Source organism: Tachyglossus aculeatus, chromosome 9, assembly GCF_015852505.1.
Source record: "Tachyglossus aculeatus isolate mTacAcu1 chromosome 9, mTacAcu1.pri, whole genome shotgun sequence".
Classification (NCBI taxonomy): Eukaryota; Metazoa; Chordata; class Mammalia; order Monotremata; family Tachyglossidae; genus Tachyglossus; species Tachyglossus aculeatus.
The window spans coordinates 30,430,178-30,449,542 of record NC_052074.1 but is presented as its reverse complement, the minus strand read 5'-3'; the positions used below and the strand labels follow the sequence as shown (position 1 = coordinate 30,449,542).

The window sequence follows — 19,365 nt, the reverse complement described above, 5'->3', positions numbered from 1 at the left end:
GCCTTAATTATCATTCATTATCACTATTCTTATGACCCCAGCGCTTAGAACGGTGCTTTGCAAATAGTAAGCGCTTAATATATGCCATCATTATTATTATTATTATTATTATTACTACCCCAGAGCTTGGAACGGTGCTTTGCACATAGTAAGCGCTTAGAAAATGCCATCATCATTATTATAATTATTGTTATTATCATTATTATTACCCCATTGCTTGGAATGGTGCTTTGCACATAGTAAGCGCTTAAAAATGCCATTATTATTATTATTATTACCTCAGCGCTTGCAACGGTGCTTTGCACACAGTAAACGCTTAATAAATGCCATCATCATCATCATTATTATTACCACAGTGCTTGGCACACAGTAAGCGCTCAATAAATGCCTTCATTATCATTCATTATCACTATTATTATGACCCCAGCGCTTAGAACGGTGCTTTGCAAATAGTAAGCGCTTAATAAATGCCATCATTATTATTATTATTATTATTATTATTACTACCCCAGAGCTTGGAATGGTGCTTTGCACATAGTAAGTGCTTAGAAAATGCCATCATCATTATTATCATTATTGTTATTATCATTATTATTACCCCATTGCTTGGAATGGTGCTTTGCACATAGTAAGCGCTTAAAAATGCCATTATTATTATTATTATTATTATTATTATTACCTCAGCGCTTGCAACGGTGCTTTGCACACAGTAAACGCTTAATAAATGCCATCATCATCATCATTATTATTACCACAGTGCTTGGCACACAGTAAATGCTCAATAAATGCCTTAATTATCATTCATTATCACTGTTATTATGACCCCAGCGCTTAGAACGGTGCTTTGCAAATAGTAAGCGCTTAATAAATGCCATCATTATTATTATTATTATTATTATTATTACTACCCCAGAGCTTGGAACGGTGCTTTGCACATAGTAAGCGCTTAGAAAATGCCATCATCATTATTATAATTATTGTTATTATCATTATTATTACCCCATTGCTTGGAATGGTGCTTTGCACATAGTAAGCGCTTAAAAATGCCATTATTATTATTATTATTATTATTATTATTATTACCTCAGCGCTTGCAACGGTGCTTTGCACACAGTAAACGCTTAATAAATGCCATCATCATCATCATTATTATTACCACAGTGCTTGGCACACAGTAAATGCTCAATAAATGCCTTAATTATCATTCATTATCACTATTATTATGACCCCAGCGCTTAGAAAGGTGCTTTGCAAATAGTAAGCGCTTAATAAATGCCATTATTACTATTATTATTACTATTATTACCCCAGCGCTTCGAACCGGGCCTAGGAGCCGGGAAGCGGTTACCATGGTAACTGCCCTTGGCCAGGGCCCCGGAGGGCGGGAAGAAGGCGCGCGCGAGGGGAAAGGGGGGGGGGGCGGTGACGTCACCTTTCGGGGGGGCTGCGGGGGGTGCTTCCGCGGCGGGGATTGGTCCGGAGGGGAGGTAGGGGGAGCGCATGCGCGGCGCGGGGTATATTAGGGGGCCCGCCCCCCAGTGGCTCCCCTCAGCGGCGCCTCTGCGCGGCCTAGGCAGGTAAGGGGGGGGGCTCGCACCCCCAAAATCAATCAATCAATCGTATTTATTGAGCGCTTACTGTGTGCTGAGCACTGTACTAAGCGCTTGGGAAGTACAGTACAAGTACTGTCCAGCACAACTAAATATGATTGAGCTCACCTCCTCCAGGAGGCCTTCCCAGACTGAGCCCCCTCCTTCGTCTCCCCCTCTCCATCCTCCCCCCGCCTTACCTCCTTCCCTTCCCCACAGCACCTGTATATATGGATATATGTTTGTACCTATTTATTACTCTATTTATTTTACTTGTACCTATCTATTCTATTTATTTTATTTTGTTAGTATGTTTGGTTTGGTTCTCTGTCTCCCCCTTTTAGACTGTGAGCCCACTGTTGGGTAGGGACCGTCTCTAGATGTTGCCAATTTGTACTTCCCAAGCGCTTAGAACAGTGCTCTGCACATAGTAAGCGCTCAATAAATACGATTGATGATGATGATTACTCTATTTTACTTGTACATATCTATTCTATTTGTTTTATTTTGTTAGTGTGTTTGGTTTGGTTCTCTGTCTCCCCCTTTTAGACGGTGAGCCCACTGTTGGGTAGGGACTGTCTCTACATGTTGCCAATTTGTACTTCCCAAGCGCTTAGAACAGTGCTCTGCACATAGTAAGCGCTCAATAAGTACGATTGATGATGATGAATAAATGTGGTGAGTTCATTCATTCATTCCATCCTATTTATTGAGGGCTTACTGTGTAGCAGAGCACTGTACTAAGCCCTTGGGAGGGGACACTGTGACAATGAATAGACACATGCCTGCCCACAACGAGCTCACAATCTGGAGTGTGTCCACGGGCTTATTGTGGGGCACACAGTGAGTGTGGCAGCGAGCCGGCCCAGGGGCCCATGGCATCTCCCCCTAGACTGTAAGCTCCTTATGGGCAGGGGACGTGTCGGCTAATTCTGTCGTATCGATCGAATTTATTGAGCGCTTCCTGTTCACAGAGCACTGTACTAACTACTTGGTAAAGTACAATATAGCAGACACATTCCTTGCCTGCAATGAGCTTATACTCTAGAGGGGGAGTACTCTCCCAAATGCTTACTACAGTGCTCTGCACACATTACGCACATAATCAATGCCGTTAATTGATTGAATGATTGGTGAGTGTGTCAGCAGGGAGGCCGAGACTGGGTCAATTCGGGGAGCCTTTCCAGGCTCTGATCCTACCTCTGACCTTGGATTCTGCTTTGCCCGCTTTCCTGGGTTCAATCCCAACTCCCCCCCTTGCCTGGTTTGCCATCTTGGGCAAGTCATTTCATTTCTCCAATCGTCAGTTTCCTTAGATGTAAGGTGGGAATTAAGTACCTGTTCTCAGTCCCCTTTAGACCCAGAGCTCCATGTGGGACAGGGGCTAGGTTTGGTCCGTGGTATTTACTTCAGAGCTCAGGGTAGCGTCAGGGTAGCATGTGGCACTTAGTGAGCGCTTAACAAATATCACGATGATGATTACTAATTCAGTCTTAAATGCCTAGTGCAGTACTCTGGACCCAGAAGGCACCCAGTAAATAAGGTTGAGTCACTCTTCGTACATTACTTTGATGCTGCCCAAGCAAAGGATCCCACAAATGAGAACACCTCATCTTCCCACCCAAATCCTGTCCTCTCCTTGTTTTTTCATCATCATCGTCATCATCAATCGTATTTATTGAGCGCATACTGTGTGCAGAGCACTGTACTAAGCGCTTGGGAAGTACAAGTTGGCAACATATAGAGACAGTCCTACCCAACAGTGGGCTCACAGTCCAAAAGACTTTAGATTTTTCATCACTTTAGACAACACCACTGCCGCCCCGCCCCATATCTTACAAGCCCGTAACCTTAGCGTTACTCTCGACTCATCTCTTTCATTCAATGCGCATGTTCAGTCTGTGACCAAATTCTGTGACTTCTGCCTTAACAACATTGCTAAAATCCACCCTTTTCTCTCCATTCAACCTGCTCCCATGCTGGTCCAAACAGACATATCCCGCCTCGACTACTGCCCCAACCTCCTCGTTGACTTCCCTGTATCCTCCTGCCTTTCCCTACATCAGTCCTTACTTTTTCAGAAAAAAAAATTCAGTCCATGCCTCCCCATTCCTTAATAACCTTCAGTGGTCACCCAGTCGCTTCCACACCAAACAGAAACTCCTTACCATTGACTTTAAAGCACTTTAAAGCATCAGTTCTCCCCCTCTTAACCCACCTCATTGATTTTCTTCCACAACCCAGCCAGCGAGATTTATTTCTCTAATGCTAACCGACTCGCTGAACCTCAGTCTCATCTATTTCACTGCCCACATCCTCCCTCTGGCCTGGAACCCCATCCCTCTTTCTTATCTGCCAGTCCACTACTCTCCCCACCTACAAGGCCTTAATAAAAATCACATCTCCTACAAGAGGCCTTTCCTGACTAAGCCCTCATTTCTCCTACGCCCGTTCCCTTCTGCGTAGCTCGTGCACTTGGATCTCAATCTGTATTAATCAGTTTTATGGAGCACTTGCTGTGTGCAGAGCACTGTACTAAACGTTTGGGAGAGTACAACATAACAGAATAGGGAAGCACGTTCCCTTCCCACAATCAGCTTACAGTCTAGAGACTACAATACCATCTGTACCCTTTACCCACTTTCTTCTGGTATTAAGCACTGTGTGTCAAACACTAAATGCTGTGCTAACCACTTTCATTCATTCATTCAATCGTATTTATTGAGTGCTTACTGTGTGCAGAGCACTGTACTAAGCACTTGATATTCACTGCCATCACCCTCAGCCCCCAAGCTACATATCCATATCTACATATCCATACATATATACATACATATATATATCCATACATATACATATCTACATATCCATAATGTATTTTAATGCCTATCTTGTCCTCTAGACTAAAAGGTCCAAGTGGGCAGGGGACATGTCTGTTGCATTGTGCTCTCCTAAGCCTTTAATACAGTGTTCTCCGCACAGTAAGCACGCAGTGAATACCACTGGTTGACTGATAAAACATAAAAAATGAGCAGGTTGGGAGACCATCTGGGACTCCAGGATGCTATTTCCCTACCTAGATGGGGATAAATTGAATCTTTTCCAAAAGTTCCTTTCAGCTTCATCATACAGCCCAAGCCTGTCCAATCACTTCTGCCCACTGAGCTTATTTATTCCAGATCCGCGCTAGAATTGATTTTTTAAAAATAAGTAGTCGTTTTGCCGTCTCTGAAAACGGGTATGTCTCATTGCTCTTGTGCATTCAAAAGCATTACTGCACAGTCACATTTTTAATGTTTTATAAAAACGAAGATTTTCAATATTAAGATAGAAGTGTTTATGCAGTCAAGACAGAAAGTGGACTTTACCTGGCTCTTTGGTTTCTTTTTATCTTTTTTTAGGTGGAACAGAATGAAAGAAGTAGACAAACTTGAAACTATAAAAGAAGAGTGGTGAGTTGATTCATATTTGTATTCTTGTATAGAACTCATTCTTTTACCCCTTTATCCTTCTCTACATCTTCAGCATTATTTTACTAATTCAGTATACATGAAGGAAGCCTGAATTAATAGTTTTACCAAGTTCGTAACAGCCACATGACGTATATCATCACTTTTTTAACCTGGCTGTGTTTGAATGGTATCTCAGTTTGGAAATTTTTCAATGATTTCAAAGATAAACATGCCATAAATTACTGAGTTATTTCTCTTCCTTCAGTCTTTCCCTAACTTGCAGGGAAAAGTTCAAATTATTAAGGTGCTAATCAGTGTGTGAAAGCCTGCTGTCAATTATTTGGGTGCAGTTAAAAGTCCTACAGTCATGTCCCATGATTATTAATTACCAAAAAGACCAAATTGCTTTTGTCTGTATCTGCTAAGCACACGTTCATACTTTCTTTGCCTGGTTTTTACACGCAGATGATGTTTCCTGCTTCAAAAACAAGTTCCTACTCTATGGATATTCCATTCTGCATTTGGATATTTTGCATTGTATTTAGTCCATTGTTCATGTTTATTATGGTGACTTAAATGATGGTTCCAGATAATGGTACGGCACTGCCAATAACAGCTAAGGAAGGAAGGATTTTTTTCATCAAAAGGAGCCCCTTTAAGGTTATAAAGGAGGTTGAGAGATGTGAGGTACTAAATTTAGCATGTTGCCGTGCTTGCAGATATCCTTTCTTAATTACTTTTTGCATATTACCATGTACTAAAGCCAGCTGTCTTTTGAGCAGGTTGACACTAAAATACACTAAACTTTGCCAAAGTAAACATAAATAATGATTGTCCTAGAATCCCCCCTGAAGCAGGATTTGGGGAGAAGAGCTACTAATTAATCATGAAGTCAACAAACAGAAGTACAACAGGAGGGGTGGGGAAAAGCAGAGAAGCAAATGCATTTTTTTTTTACAGAGTTTAAAATGTTTACATCTGCATTTTTTCTCAGTCACTCAAGGTTATTATTAGTCACCGTCTATTCGAATACTTTCCTTACTCAGGGTTCGTGAACCAGGATCTGACAAGCAGATTCTTCGTGGTCATGAACAAAACACTTATGAATATTTAGTTGACAATCTTTTTGAAGAAGCTCAGAAAGTTGGAGCAATATGCCTGTCACCAAAGGATGTCAAGAAGAAACAGGTGAGTGCTAAGTACTTCGCCTTACTTAAGTATTCATAAATTAAACTTTATTGTCACCTAGTTTTTCATGCTGGTCAGATTTCACAATTGCACATCCTCTAAATTATGCCCTCAACTATGTTGCGATTTCTCTAAAATTACAGAAAATTTGTCTTTGGGAACTGCAGTTTAACAAGTAGGAATTTTAATCTTGGTAGTGGTTATGTGGCTAATGGTGATAGATATTCATCCTGTTATCTTACTTTAAAAGCCCAGTTGTCAATTTGAATAAGTGGAAATAAACTTTCATCAGTTACCTCTAAGTATATCGTTGTGATGTGGATTTTGATTTCTGTGTCATTTTTAATAAGTACGCATCTGTTTGGGTGCCATATAGATTAGGTGATGTTGGGAACTAAGAATAAAATGTGGCGTTTGCTAAATGAGGTAGTCTCAAGTAGATACTGACATGATTATTAGAAGAAACAGAAATGGATGCTTACTTGAGAGAGTACTCAAAGGACATCAAAACACCCGAGATTCTAGATTTGTAATGCTGTTGGAAATAATATATCTTGTCGCCCCTTCTCAGGTTGATGTATGTATCAGACTGTGGAAAAACGGTTTCACGGTAAATAACGATGAACTCAGAAGCTACACCGATAGCGCAAGCCAACAGTTCTTGGACTCCATAAAGAAAGGGTAGGTGATAAAGACTGTGAGCAAAAGTATGGTTCAAATTATACTAATACACTGATGCTTTATGGATTTAGGGAAAGTATTCACTAGACAACTGGAGAACTGAAAATTTAGTGCTCACTCAAGTAAGTGAAAGCTTTGGGGGGTGTCCTGGTCTGCTCTGTTTTGGTGGGTTTTTTTACTAATTTTTTTTCCCTAATGTTATACCTATATAGTATAGCATTATAATATACTCATATTATTCATATTAGAAGACACCGCTAACAGTAAAGCTCTCCTCTGGGTGCATCTGTGGCTGAAAAGGCCAATGGGAAATCCACAGTCCGGCCCACACTGGGACCTTTCTATGGAAAGGTCCCTGGTTCTGTTGCTGTACTTAATGTTTTCAGCACCTGGTGCTCTTTTCTCTTTTTCCTTCTCATCTTCCTTTACATGCAGAGCTTTTGCTCAGGGAGTCAGTCAATCAGTTACTGAGTGCTTACTGTGTGCAGAGCACTGTTCTAAGTGCTTGGGAGAGCACAATATAACAGACACATCCCCTGCCCACAACGAGCTTACAGCCTAGTGGGGGACCCAGACATTAATGGAAATTACAGTTAAGCGAGCCAGTCTTGATGGCAATGTGCCATGCAAGTCTTTTCATCAGCAGACTTCCCCCACCTTCCTTGCTTTTGGTTTTCCAAACCCAAATGATCACCATTTGGCAGAGAAGTGGCGGAGCCAGGATTAGAATCCAGGTCCTTTGACTCCCAAACCCGTGCTCTGTCCACTAGGCCATGCTGCTTCTCTAAGCTGTGAGCTTTTTTTTTACTCAGGAGACTGTAGGAAAACATTTTTATACCTAAGAAATATATCATTGGGGAGTTCATCTTTTAGGTGAAGTAGCTCATATCAGTCAATCAGTGGTATTTATTGAACACTTGCTATGTGTAGAGCACCGTACTAAGCTCTTGGGAGACATGTGCCTTATAGGACAGACCTGGGGATAATTTTCGAAGGAAGGCCCAATTATTTCCTTGTTTGTGATACCTTAAAAAAAAGTTAAAAACCACTTTTCACAGACCCCTGTTTCCTAATGTTTGAAGTGCAGGTCATTTGATTTGAATTTAATATTTATTCTAACTGTTTTATTTTACCACAGTACCCTTTTCTAAAATGTAATATTGTTGGCCCTTTTTTGGCATTTGAGACTTAATACCATATGCATTTGATTTGCACATTTAAAAGGTTTCTTTTTAAAAAATACTATGCACGTGCTCTTTGTGTTATGAAAGGATTCTTGACCATAGCTCCCTTCTAGGCGAATTGTATAGACTGTTAAAATTTATTTTCTCAAAAGGTCAGTTTAATTTTGGTTTTTATCCTTTTAATTTTTTTTTTCCCCCAAGGGAATTGCCTTTGGAATTGCAGAAAGTGTTTGATAAGGAAGAGGTGGATGTGAAGGTTGAAGACAAGAAAAATGTGGTGTATGTGTCTAAGAAGCCAATATTTCAGCCCTTTTCGGGCCCAGGTTACAGACTGGGAAGGTGAGTATTAGGAGCACATGGGAAGGCATAATTTGTCAGTTCTTCCTCCTTTTGTTGTGCTGCAGTGACACATTTCAAAGTAGGCACCAAGCGTAGAGTGGCAAATTTCTGGTGGGGAGGATGGCAGTTTTTAAGGGAAAAATTGTATGTGTTCTTTTGAAATTCCAAATTGTGTCCTAAAAATGATATGCCCATATTGCAGCTTAGTAACCAAATAACCAGGATTCCTTGTATGATGTTTGCAACCCGAAAGTTAGCTGATCCTAGAAGTAACACGATCCCATATGTGAGGCATAACGTTTTTTTTCCCTCTCTTTTCCTCTTTTAAAACAATCAATGACCCACAAAAAAAACATTGAATGTGCTAAGTAAGAAAACCTAGCTAAAATAAAATGTGGTGGAAAAGATGGATTATCCAGGATTGTTGTCCTTGGTCTCATAAAACAGCCACTTGGCTGAAAAGAAAATAAGATGTGAGGTTTGATAAATTTCAAAAATAAACTCATAATGTAATGATCTCTTTTCTCCAAGCATAGGGAGCCATTGCATACTTTTCAAAGAGTTGATAAGATGAAAATAAATTATAGACCATCTAAATTTAAAATGTATACCGACTTGTAAATTATTGATTTGTCAAATGAACATCTATCAATGGTATTTATTAAGCACTTACTGTGTGCAGAGCACTGTACAAAGAGCTTGGGAGAGTACGATACAATCGAGTTCATAGACATCCCTGCCTACTAGAAGCTTACAGTCTAGAGAACCTGGTTTCTAATCCTGGCTCTGCCACTTGCCTGCTGTGTGACCTTGGGCAAATCACTTCACTTCTCTGGGCCTCCGTTCCCTCGTCTGTAAAATGGGGATTAAGTCTGAGAGCCCCATGTGGGACAGGAACTATGTCCAACCCAACTACCTTGCATCTGCCCCAGCACTTCTTACAGTTTCTGGCACTTAGCAGGGCTTAACAAATTCTATTTTTAAAAACGTTGTATCCAAAGTGCTGAATAGGGAAATATGAAAAATGCTGTTATTGAATCAGACCATAGGTCCATTTAACCTACTCTTCTGCCTCCATCAGTGGCAGCGGGGTGTTTTGAGGAACTTGTGATGGTTGCCCTTTTTGACTTCCACCCTAACATTTAGGAATGTACCTTCTAGCTTACTGAACCTTCCCTTCTACATCCATAACTTTTCTGCTAGTAATCTAGTATGTTCCTCTTGTCTGTGAATTTATATAGAGCCCTCGCCGATATTTTCTTTCCGCAAAAATTTCTTTGGTGAGAAACTCCAAATATACTTCACCAACTGGGTAAATAATAATAATTGTTTTAAGTATTTGATGTCTTTGTACTCTCCCAAGCACTTAGTACAGTGCTTTGCACACAGTAAGAGCTCAATCAATGCGATTGAATGAATGAAAGGGTGGATTTTAGTGACGTCGTGAAGGATTTAGTGATGGATTAAGTATGTAGGTTGAATAAGAGAGAGGAGTCAAGGATAACCCCAAGGTTATGGTCTTGAGAGACAGGGAGAATGGTAGTGCCATCTACAGTGATAGGAAAGTCATGGGGAGGACAGGATTTGGACAGGAAAATAAGGAGGTCTGTTGTGGACATGTTTAGTTTGAAGCGCCAGTGGAACATTCAAATAGAGACGTCTTGAAGACAGGAGAAAGTAGGAAACTGCAGAGAAGGAGAGAGATCAGGGCTGGCGGTGTAGATTTGGGAATCATATGCAAAGAGGTGGAAGTTGAAGTCATGGGAGTCAGTGAGTTCTCCAAGGGAGTGGGTGTAGATGAAAAACAGAAGGGGACCCAAAACTGACAGTAAAGGGGTGGGAGGCAGAGGAGCATTACTATAACTTCGCACTTGCTCCCTTTGAATTTCATCTGCCATTCTTCAACCCATTCACTCAGCCTTAAGGTCTCCCTGGAGTGTATTCCCATCTCATATTAGCAGTTTACCACCAAAAATGCTTAGTGTCATCTGAGCTCTTGGAAATTTCTCCAAGCATTCCCGTTCCCAGATTATTTATGAAAAATTACACAAATCCAGTTCTGGCACAAATCCCCCTATTTGTATTTCTCCCTCCTGAAAAGTGGCTAATTTTCCCCTCCTTTTGTTTCCTAGCTTTGGGCCAGTATTCCTCCAGTCACTGGGTTAGTGCAAACCTATGAAAAGCCTTTTGAACATGTAAATATGTTATGGCTTTGGTTTGCCTCTATCCACATGGTTGCCAAACTCAGAGAACTACAGAAGAATAGTATGGCACAGTTTCCCTGTACAGAAACCAAGCTGTTTCTCCCACAGCAGATTGTGTTTTTCTCAGTACTCGGTGGGGGGTTACTTTGGCTGTTTTCCAGTCTTCTGGTGCAGTGTCCATTTGTACCCCCTACGTAGCCTGGTTATGTTCCTTGAAAATGTTGCTATATCACGAATAGCTGCACTGTGGGATATGTTTTCCCATAGACTTAAAAGTGATCATTTGGGTTCCGTTCTGGAACCGACATGATGACCGAGCTCTACAGATAAGTAAAAATTACGTCATGTATCCCTCCTCCCATTGACAACTGTGAGCCACAGAATATTGAGCTGGATGGATTATTAGTCTGGCCCATAATGGCTTGTCTCCTGATTTCCTAATTAGAATTTTAATGTACAGCCTGTTCAATAAATGTCCTCCATTTAGCTGCCATTTTACATTTAGGATGTCTGCTGTGTATTGTTTTCACTTCACATCCAAAAAGCATGTATTGATTCCACTGTGAGGGTTAATTTTTTTTTTTTTGGTCACTACAAAGCTTTATCTTCTTTTGTCTGTTATTACACTTGCATTTCTCTGACTTTTTGTACAGGAACTTTAAAGTCATTTGGCTACTGCTTGACCTAAATAAGATTTTTTTTTATGGTATTTGTTAACTTCTTACTATGTACCAGGCACTGGATTAGATGCAAGCTAATCAGGTTGGACACAGTCCATGTCCTTCATGGGGCTCAAAGTTTTAATCCCCATTTTACAGATAAAGAAACTGAGACACAGAGAAGTGACCTAACAGAATGACCATGAATGATATGCCTAACTGATTTCTGGGGCTTATGACTGCATTCTAAAACTGGACTTTTAAAATATGCCTTAATCCGTGACTTTGTGTTTCTTTTTTAGTGCCACACCAAAAATAGTTTCCAAAGTAAATAACAGTGGTGAAGCTAAGAACCAAAAGACGCTCTCTTTCATCCCATTGAACGATTTAGAGCCCAGCACTGACGTGCAGATCTGGTTAGCTGATGGGAAAAGGATCATTCAGAAATTTAATGTTTCTCACAGGTAGGTCTTAATGAGGTACTTTAGGATTTGACCTTTCCTCCCCCGGCTTCCCCCTTCATGTTGTCCATGTCTACGGCTCCTTCCATTAAACCGTAATATTTTAATGAAGCAATTTCCATATTGAGGATAGAGCTAATAGAGAACCAAGAGCACAGGTATTACTGCAAATAAATTGGGTATTGGAGGGCAAGAGTTAAATTCATGGCTTAAATGTCTATTCAAAGTCCTTGAACAATTCATTTGAGTAGAACGTTTACTTTTTGCGGATGTGATTAAAATCTAAAATCTCGTTCGAGCACAACCTTTGCGATTCCCACTCAGAGACAGATTTGAGCTTTTACAGGCATTTCATTATTTTGAGAATCCATAGCAAAGGGAATTTTACAAGCTTTCTTCTCACAGTCCTGAACCAAAGCTTGGGAGCAGTGGCAGTTTGCTGCGGGAAATCGTTTGGCGTGACACATTTCCCAAGAGAAGGAGTGTAGTTTATGATCTGCCCAGCAATTATTTCCTGAAGGGAGCAAGGGGAAGTGGCTCTCAATCTCTTGGAAGCCCTTGGGCACAGGTGCCCATTTCATGGGAAGATTGCCCCAGTGGCTTTGTCAGCTAGACTGCCAACGTGCTCACCCCAGGTCTCTGACAAGATTTTGAACGTTTCCTGTCAGGGATGGAAATCTCCAAATGATACTTCACAGTTTTGGGGGTCTTTAAAGCTTGTCCCCTCCTAGAACTCACCCCCAGCTGAAATCATTGTCCCATTTTCACCCCCATGCTCAGGATGAAAAGTTGGCACCTCTGGACCTGAGGCAGAAGGAAGGAGTATAGAAAAAGAGGAATTGATCTAATTCTGTGTCTAAATAACCTTCCATGCTATTATAACACAAATGAAATCAATGGAAGATTAAGTTGTTTTGCTTTTCTGTGTGTGTGTGCCCTGTAGGTCAAATTCTCTGAGAGATGTAGGAAGTCTCGGCAGTCATTAACAGTAACAAATTGGAGGGCTTTGACCCTCTCATGGTACATTGCAGTAAAGCAGCGTATTCATTTTCAGCGTCTACCCCCTCACTCGTGATTCATGTTATTATCCGAGCATTTGTATGGATCCCTGTGTTTACAGAGCATTGCATTTAGGATTCAGAATCATATCCATTTTCAAACATGTCTCACACATTCATATCTTGCCAAACGGACCTTCTGATCTTTAATGCACATCCTTTGCATTGTAACTAACGCAACTTGAAGACAACTTCTCTTTTGGCATCAGAACCACCTGAAGTTTTGCAGGGAAGAATCACAATTGGTCTCTTCTGTGAACTGTGAAAATGAATAGTGGGTAGATCAGTTCATCTACCAAGGGGCTTCTTCATCGCAAGGGATAGAATTTTGAGAAGAAAGCCCAGAGTACGTGGAAAATCTAGGTTTGAAGTTGAAATTCAGAGAAACTCAGGTGGACGGAAAGAAATCTGCTGAACTGATGGAACCGTTTACGTGTTCAAGTCCATTAATAGTGGCGCTGTCAATATTGTGAGGAATGTAGGTACTGATGATAAGCACTTTGGTATGAAGTAGATAGGTATTTGTACTGTAAAAATGTGCCAAATATGTTCTTGGGGTTACTGGAAAATGCTGTAAAAGCAAATCATGCTGAACTAAGAAGTCTTCCGTATTAAGGAGCTAGGTAACCACAGCAACAAGAAATGTAACATAGAGCATCTTCTGAAAGTGATTTATGTTATTGGACTGAAAGTCATTATTATCTTTTGGTTTAGACCCTGATGGTTTTGTGCCACTTTCAAGGGGCAAGCACACACATCACAGTCGGTATACATGTCAATAGCTTGAACAAATATAGCCAGGAATTCTTCGGACAAAGAGCTTTGTTTTTTGTTGTTTTTTCCCCCCTTACGTGGAGTTGTCACTTTAAGGTACTAATGACTGGGAGAATTTTTATCCATTCACGCAACAGAACATATGGTTCACCAAGTGAGTGAGATTTTAGTCTTAACGGTTGTAATCAAATGCCCTTTCAACATTTTGGGGAAGGAGAGTCTAATCGGTTGTTGTCAAACCAGCAGTGCTTTGCATATAGTAAGTGCTTAACAAATGCCATTATTGTTATTATTATTATTATTATTATTATTATTATTACTGTTATTGTTATTATTATTATTATTTCAGGGTACTGACCTTATTCTCAAGAGGCAAAAGGTGATTGAGAAATCTGTGCCGATGGACTAAAATGGCAAATTTGAGTTTTAGATGAATAAATCAATGAAAAGTATTTACTGAATAGTTACTGTGCACTGAGCACTGTACACAGCATTTGGGAGAGTAATAATAATAATAATGGCATTTATTAAGCGCTTACTATGTGCAAAGCGCTGTTCTAAGCGCTGGGGGTGTACAAGGTCATCAGGTTGTCCCACGGGGGGCTCACAGGGTTCATCCCCATTTTACAGACGAGGGAACTGAGGCCCGGAGAAGTGAAGTGACTTGCCCAAAGTCACCCAGCTGACAGTTGGCGGAGCCGGGATTTGAACCCATGACCTCTGACTCCAAAGCTTGTGCTCCTTCCACTGAGCCACGCTGCTTCTCTACAGTACAATATCATGAGTAGACGTGATCCCTGCCCTCAAGGAATTTACAGTCTAGCCGGGGAGGACAGACACGAAAATAAATTTCAGATAGATTATACCGAAAGACAAACTTCTTGATGATAAAAGTCATGTAATTCCAGGGTGGTGGTAGCATCTCTCCTCTTTTTGGAGATGTACAGGAACGGGCCCTGCCAGGGGAAGGTGGAGGCCAAACAGGATGGATGCTGCAGTCACCTTTAGGAATGCTCAAAATTCCAGGGATTGGGAGCTCTGCCTCAAATGAAACCACCTCTATTTAGGGTAGGTTCTTTGGGGTGGCTTAGGGGGCTGGAAATTGGAACAGATGACACTTTGAGACACAGCGTGGCACAGGCCTGGAAGTCGGAAGGACCTGGGCTCCGCCACTTGTCTGCAGCGTGACCTTGGGCAAGTCACTTCACTTCTCTCTGCCTCGATTACCCCATCTAAAATGGGGACATGGACTCTGTCCAACCTGATTAGCCTGTATCCCAATACCCTAGTACAGTACCTGGCATGTAATAAACACTTAACTACCACAAAAAAAAATTGTAGCCCCTTCAATCTCTTTAATTGCTGAATAAATAAATTTATGGTGAACACCAAGTGATTCACTACACTTAGCATGTACAATGGTAGCCTTTTGTGTTTTACACCAGTACCAGAAAAGGGAATAATGTAAGAATCACTAGCAATTACTATTTTTAAAGTGGCCATGGAATTCAAAACATTGCGTGAACCAGACTGCAAGAGGTATAGACTCACTCATCATCAAAGCCTTGGAGTCATTTCCGATTCATAGTGACGTTATGGATTTATCCATAGAGTTTTCTTGGTAAAGAATGCAGAGGTGGTTTACGATTGCCGCCTTCTGCACAGTAAAAACTTAAGTCTCTGCCATTGTCTTTGATCAGCACTTTGACCACTTGATCATTCACTTCTGACTCTTTCGCACACCGCTGCTGCCCAGCACAGGTGAATCAACTTTGATGCTTTGGCTTAGACCCTTCCATTATGGGTAACCCTGGTGAGAGAATAGCTCTGTGGCATATCTTGGTATATTGGTATATTCAAACTCTCCTGCCACGATAAGGCGTTGATTCATAAGAGAAATAGTTACTTCAAATTGGCCATCTGAATCCAAACTTTTACTGCTACAGTATTTACTCCTGCAGTTGTCTCTTACCACACAATTTCCCCACCCTGGTTTTTGAGGAAGAAATAAATCATTAGTTTTTGTAGCATATAATCGTACCATCTGAATCCAAACTCTTACTGCTACAGTGTTTACTCCTGTAACGGTCTCTACCACATAATTTCCCCACCCCAGTTTTTGAGGAAGAAGTAAATCACTGGTTTTCGTAAGCACATAAACCTAAACAGCGTTACGTGGCCCACGCCAGAGTAGGCAGAGGAGAAGAGTTCAATTCATTCAATCGTATTTATTGAACGCGTACTGTGTGCAGAGCACTGTACTAAGCACTTGGGAAGTACCACAGACTGGCTAACTCAGTGGGAAGGGCGGTTCTTCTTTGAAAATGGGGGCGCAGAGGGGTTAATTTATTGAGGGCCTAGTGTATGCGACACTTGGAGGGTGAAATAGAAGTTCCCCCAATCCATCCATCAGTGGTATTTTATGAGTGCCAATGAATGCTTTGGTGTACAGAACGCTGCACTAAAGGGGAGGGGATACAGCAGAGCTAGTGGACACGTTCCCTGTTCACAAGGAGCTTACGGGGTAGGTGGGGAAACAGACATTAAAATAGATTAAGGGTCCATACATAAGTGCTGTGGGGCCTGGGGTGGCGGATGAGTATCGGGTGCTTAAAAGGGTGGAAATCCAACTGCCAGGCTGACGCAGAAGGGAGAGGGAGTGGGGGATATGAGGACTTCATTCCTCTTGGAGGAAATGTGATTTTAATTTTTTTTATGGTATTCCCTAAGCATTTGCTATGTGCCGGGTACTGTACTAAGCGCAGGGGTATTCAAGATAAGTTGGACACAGACCACATCCCACTTGGAGCTCAGTCTTAACCGCCCTTTTACAGATAAGATAACTGAGGCAGAGAGAGGTGATGTGACTTGCCCAAGTTTCCCACAGCAGACAAGAGACAGAGGCAGGTTTAGGACCAAAGTCCTTATGATTCCCAGGGCCTTGCTCTATCCAAGGTTGAGGGGGAATGGTGATCTGTCAGATAAGAAGGGGGAAGGAGTTTCAGGGGACAGAGAGGATATGGATAAGCCACGTAGATGAGATCAAAGTAAAGGGAGTAGGTTGGCAGAAGAGTAAAGTGAACGGGCTGGGCTCTCTTCCCTCTTCCTTATCCTCTCTTTTTTCTCCTGCGCCTCATTTAATTCTTATTTGACACCCCCTCCCATAACCCTTGTGTTAATTAAAGCTACAGAAATGATGCCAGAACGGGGCGATTGTTGGATTAAATATTGTATTTGCAATTTTTTTTCCCCCCCAGAGTCAGCCACGTCAGAGACTTCATCAGGAAATACCAAGGATCTGCAAGAAATGTCCCTTTTACCCTTAGGACAGCTCTTCCTTTCCTCAAGCTTCTGGATGAAACGCTCACTTTAGAGGAAGCCGAATTACAGAATGCCGTAGTCATTCAGAGAGCTGAGAAAACAACCGAACCTTTCGAAGGACTATTATAGTATCGGTTCGTTACAGACCATCAGTGGGAAAGTTCCAGAAGATGGACTGTTCTGGGTGGGATGGACAGACCGAAACCGGAAAAGTCCGAGTCAGGATTATTTGACACAGGGCCCGGGAAAGAATTAGCTGTCATTTTAGCGGAAGATTTGTAAATGAAAGATGACAAAACCAAAAAGCAACTGGGTCAGTATTACTTGGAATGCAGTGCACTTTTCTTCAAAAAGGCGGCTACTCCTGAAGTCTAAAACGTGGTATTTATTTTCGTATATTGCCTATTGTCATGAGTTTTATAATGGATGCTCGTATCGTTTGGAATCTGATATTGGCCATAAATGAGTAGCGTTCCTTCAAAAATTGTTCATTGCCTTTTAGAAAGCTACGTTAGCTCATTAAAAGTGTATTTTGAACTTCTGTCTGATGAACCAGGTCAAAGCTTCAATAGAGTTCTTAGTTTCCTAGTTAAAATTTAATGGTTGATAAGTAGCTCTGTCGTCTGCATCAGTGTTGGCCTGTGTGCTTGGGAACACATGGATTTGCGGTGTTCATTCTTCCCAATATTACAGGTGCATTTTAATTTCTGAAAGATCCAGGGCAGTTTGGCAGCAGTAGCCAAAGAAATTCTTTCAATCGTATTTATTGAGCACTTACTGTGTGCAGAGCACTGTACTAAGCACTTCTACTAAGAAATGACATCTTTGGAGAAAGCGCAATCAGTAGTTTCAGCATTATCATCTATTCTTGCTCCAATAACCGTTAAATGTGATCAGTATTACCTAATAAGTGCACATAAGATTTCTACCCACTTTATTTCCTTGTGTTGTCTTATGAAGAAACGTGCGTGTCCCTTCTTTCCCAGCCTGCCCTCCCACTTTTCACCTTCACCAGGACTTCTGCTTTATCGTCTCCTTTATATCTCACATTTTTCCTTTATTTTAGGTTGTGTGTTTGGCAATATCATCTGTGCTCTCTTTTGCTGTTTATTCATCGAAAATGAATCGATAAAGCTACATAGCCTGAACGCAGTTTTTATGTAGAAAGCAAAAAGCTTATCCTGTGACATGACAGTTGTTACTCATGGAAAACCTCACATATCGACCTGCATTCTTTATGTTAATTATTTGGTAGATAAAATTGTCACAAGGAAGAATTAAGTTTTTCCAGCCAAACCTAGATAGGGACACTTCACTGCCCCTTCTTATCCTTGGTAAATTGGATCCTCCTACCGCTTTATTTGTCTGAAAACGATAAATAAAACTGGAAAACTATCAAGACAATTAGCTCTAGAGTGAACTTTTATTAGGTGGGTAAGAAGGAAATAACTTCTGTTGATAATGGTAAGATTGAGCAGTTACTTCCATGCCCTCTCCAGTAAGATGTACACTGTTAGTAGCATTGTAAAGCCAGCGTTTTCGTAACCAGAGGGGTTTAAGCTACTTTTAATGACCTGAAAGCTTTGACACCCAATTGTCTCCATTTTCCTTTTCAATTGTGACCATGATTTCGTATTGTGACTGATTTTCAAAGAATTGCTACAAGCGGAGCATAAATCTAGAATCTTTTCCCTGGGAGAGTAGACAGGTATGGTTAAAACATTGTTAGGGTATTAGGGAAAATGGGAGCCCGTTGGGTTTGATGCAGTTTAGTTTGGGACCTGGGTTCTAATCTCGGCTCTGCCACTCGCCTGCTGTGTGACCGTGGGCAAGTCACTTAACATCTCTGTGTCTCAGTGACCTCATCTGTAAAATGGGGGGTTGAGACTGTGAGTCCCCATGTGGGACAGGGGACTGTGTCCAACCTGATCAGCTTGTATCTACCCCAGCCCTTGGAACAATGCTTGGCACATAGCAAGTGTTTAAATACTATTATTATTATGGAAAGAAACAACTTGTGCACATGCTCAGGATATCAAGCGCTTAGTACTCTGCACACAGTAAGCACTCAATAAATACGATTGAATATCAGAGAGGGCGAGTGCTACCGCATGTTTTCCTGACAGATTTTTCAGTCAGAAAAATTCTGGATTTTTTGTATTTTACATCTTGGTTCAATCCATATATGACGGCGGGCTAGGAAACGTCACAGTGCAAATGAGCAGCTTCACGAGAACACTCGCATCTCACCTAAATTGTACTTTCCAAGCGCTTAGTACAGTGCTCTGCACACAGTAAGCACTCAATAAATACGACTGAATGAATATCAGAGAGGGCGAGTGCTACCGCATGTTTTCCTGACTGAGATTTTTCAAGAACATAACCTTTGATTTCAGGAGAACGTGGTGGGCTTTTGTATTTTACATCCTGGTTGAATCCACATATGACGGCGGGC

General features: G+C 41.3%; 1 protein-coding gene across 1 annotated transcript; it reads left to right on the top strand.

The window, feature by feature from the left end:
- The first annotated feature begins 1,519 nt into the window (after positions 1-1,519).
- Positions 1,520-18,749, top strand: UBXN2A (UBX domain protein 2A). The gene is made up of 7 exons (XM_038751208.1): positions 1,520-1,577; positions 4,991-5,041; positions 6,088-6,229; positions 6,801-6,910; positions 8,296-8,433; positions 11,599-11,760; positions 16,847-18,749. Exons 2-7 carry the CDS (start codon positions 5,001-5,003, stop codon positions 17,037-17,039), a joined length of 786 nt encoding a protein of 261 aa, XP_038607136.1. The 5' UTR covers positions 1,520-1,577; positions 4,991-5,000; the 3' UTR covers positions 17,040-18,749.
- Positions 18,750-19,365: the final 616 nt, after the last annotated feature.

What these genes read in the sequence shown, in the direction of transcription:
- UBXN2A (XM_038751208.1), top strand. Translation starts at nt 5,001, where the DNA reads ATGAAAGAAGTAGACAAACTTGAAACTATAAAAGAAGAGTG. An exon ending in AGGATGTCAAGAAGAAACAG is followed by an intron (nt 6,230 to 6,800) that starts GTGAGTGCTAAG and finishes GCCCCTTCTCAG; the next exon opens with GTTGATGTATGTATCAGACT. An exon ending in TTGGACTCCATAAAGAAAGG is followed by an intron (nt 6,911 to 8,295) that starts GTAGGTGATAAA and finishes TTTTCCCCCAAG; the next exon opens with GGAATTGCCTTTGGAATTGC.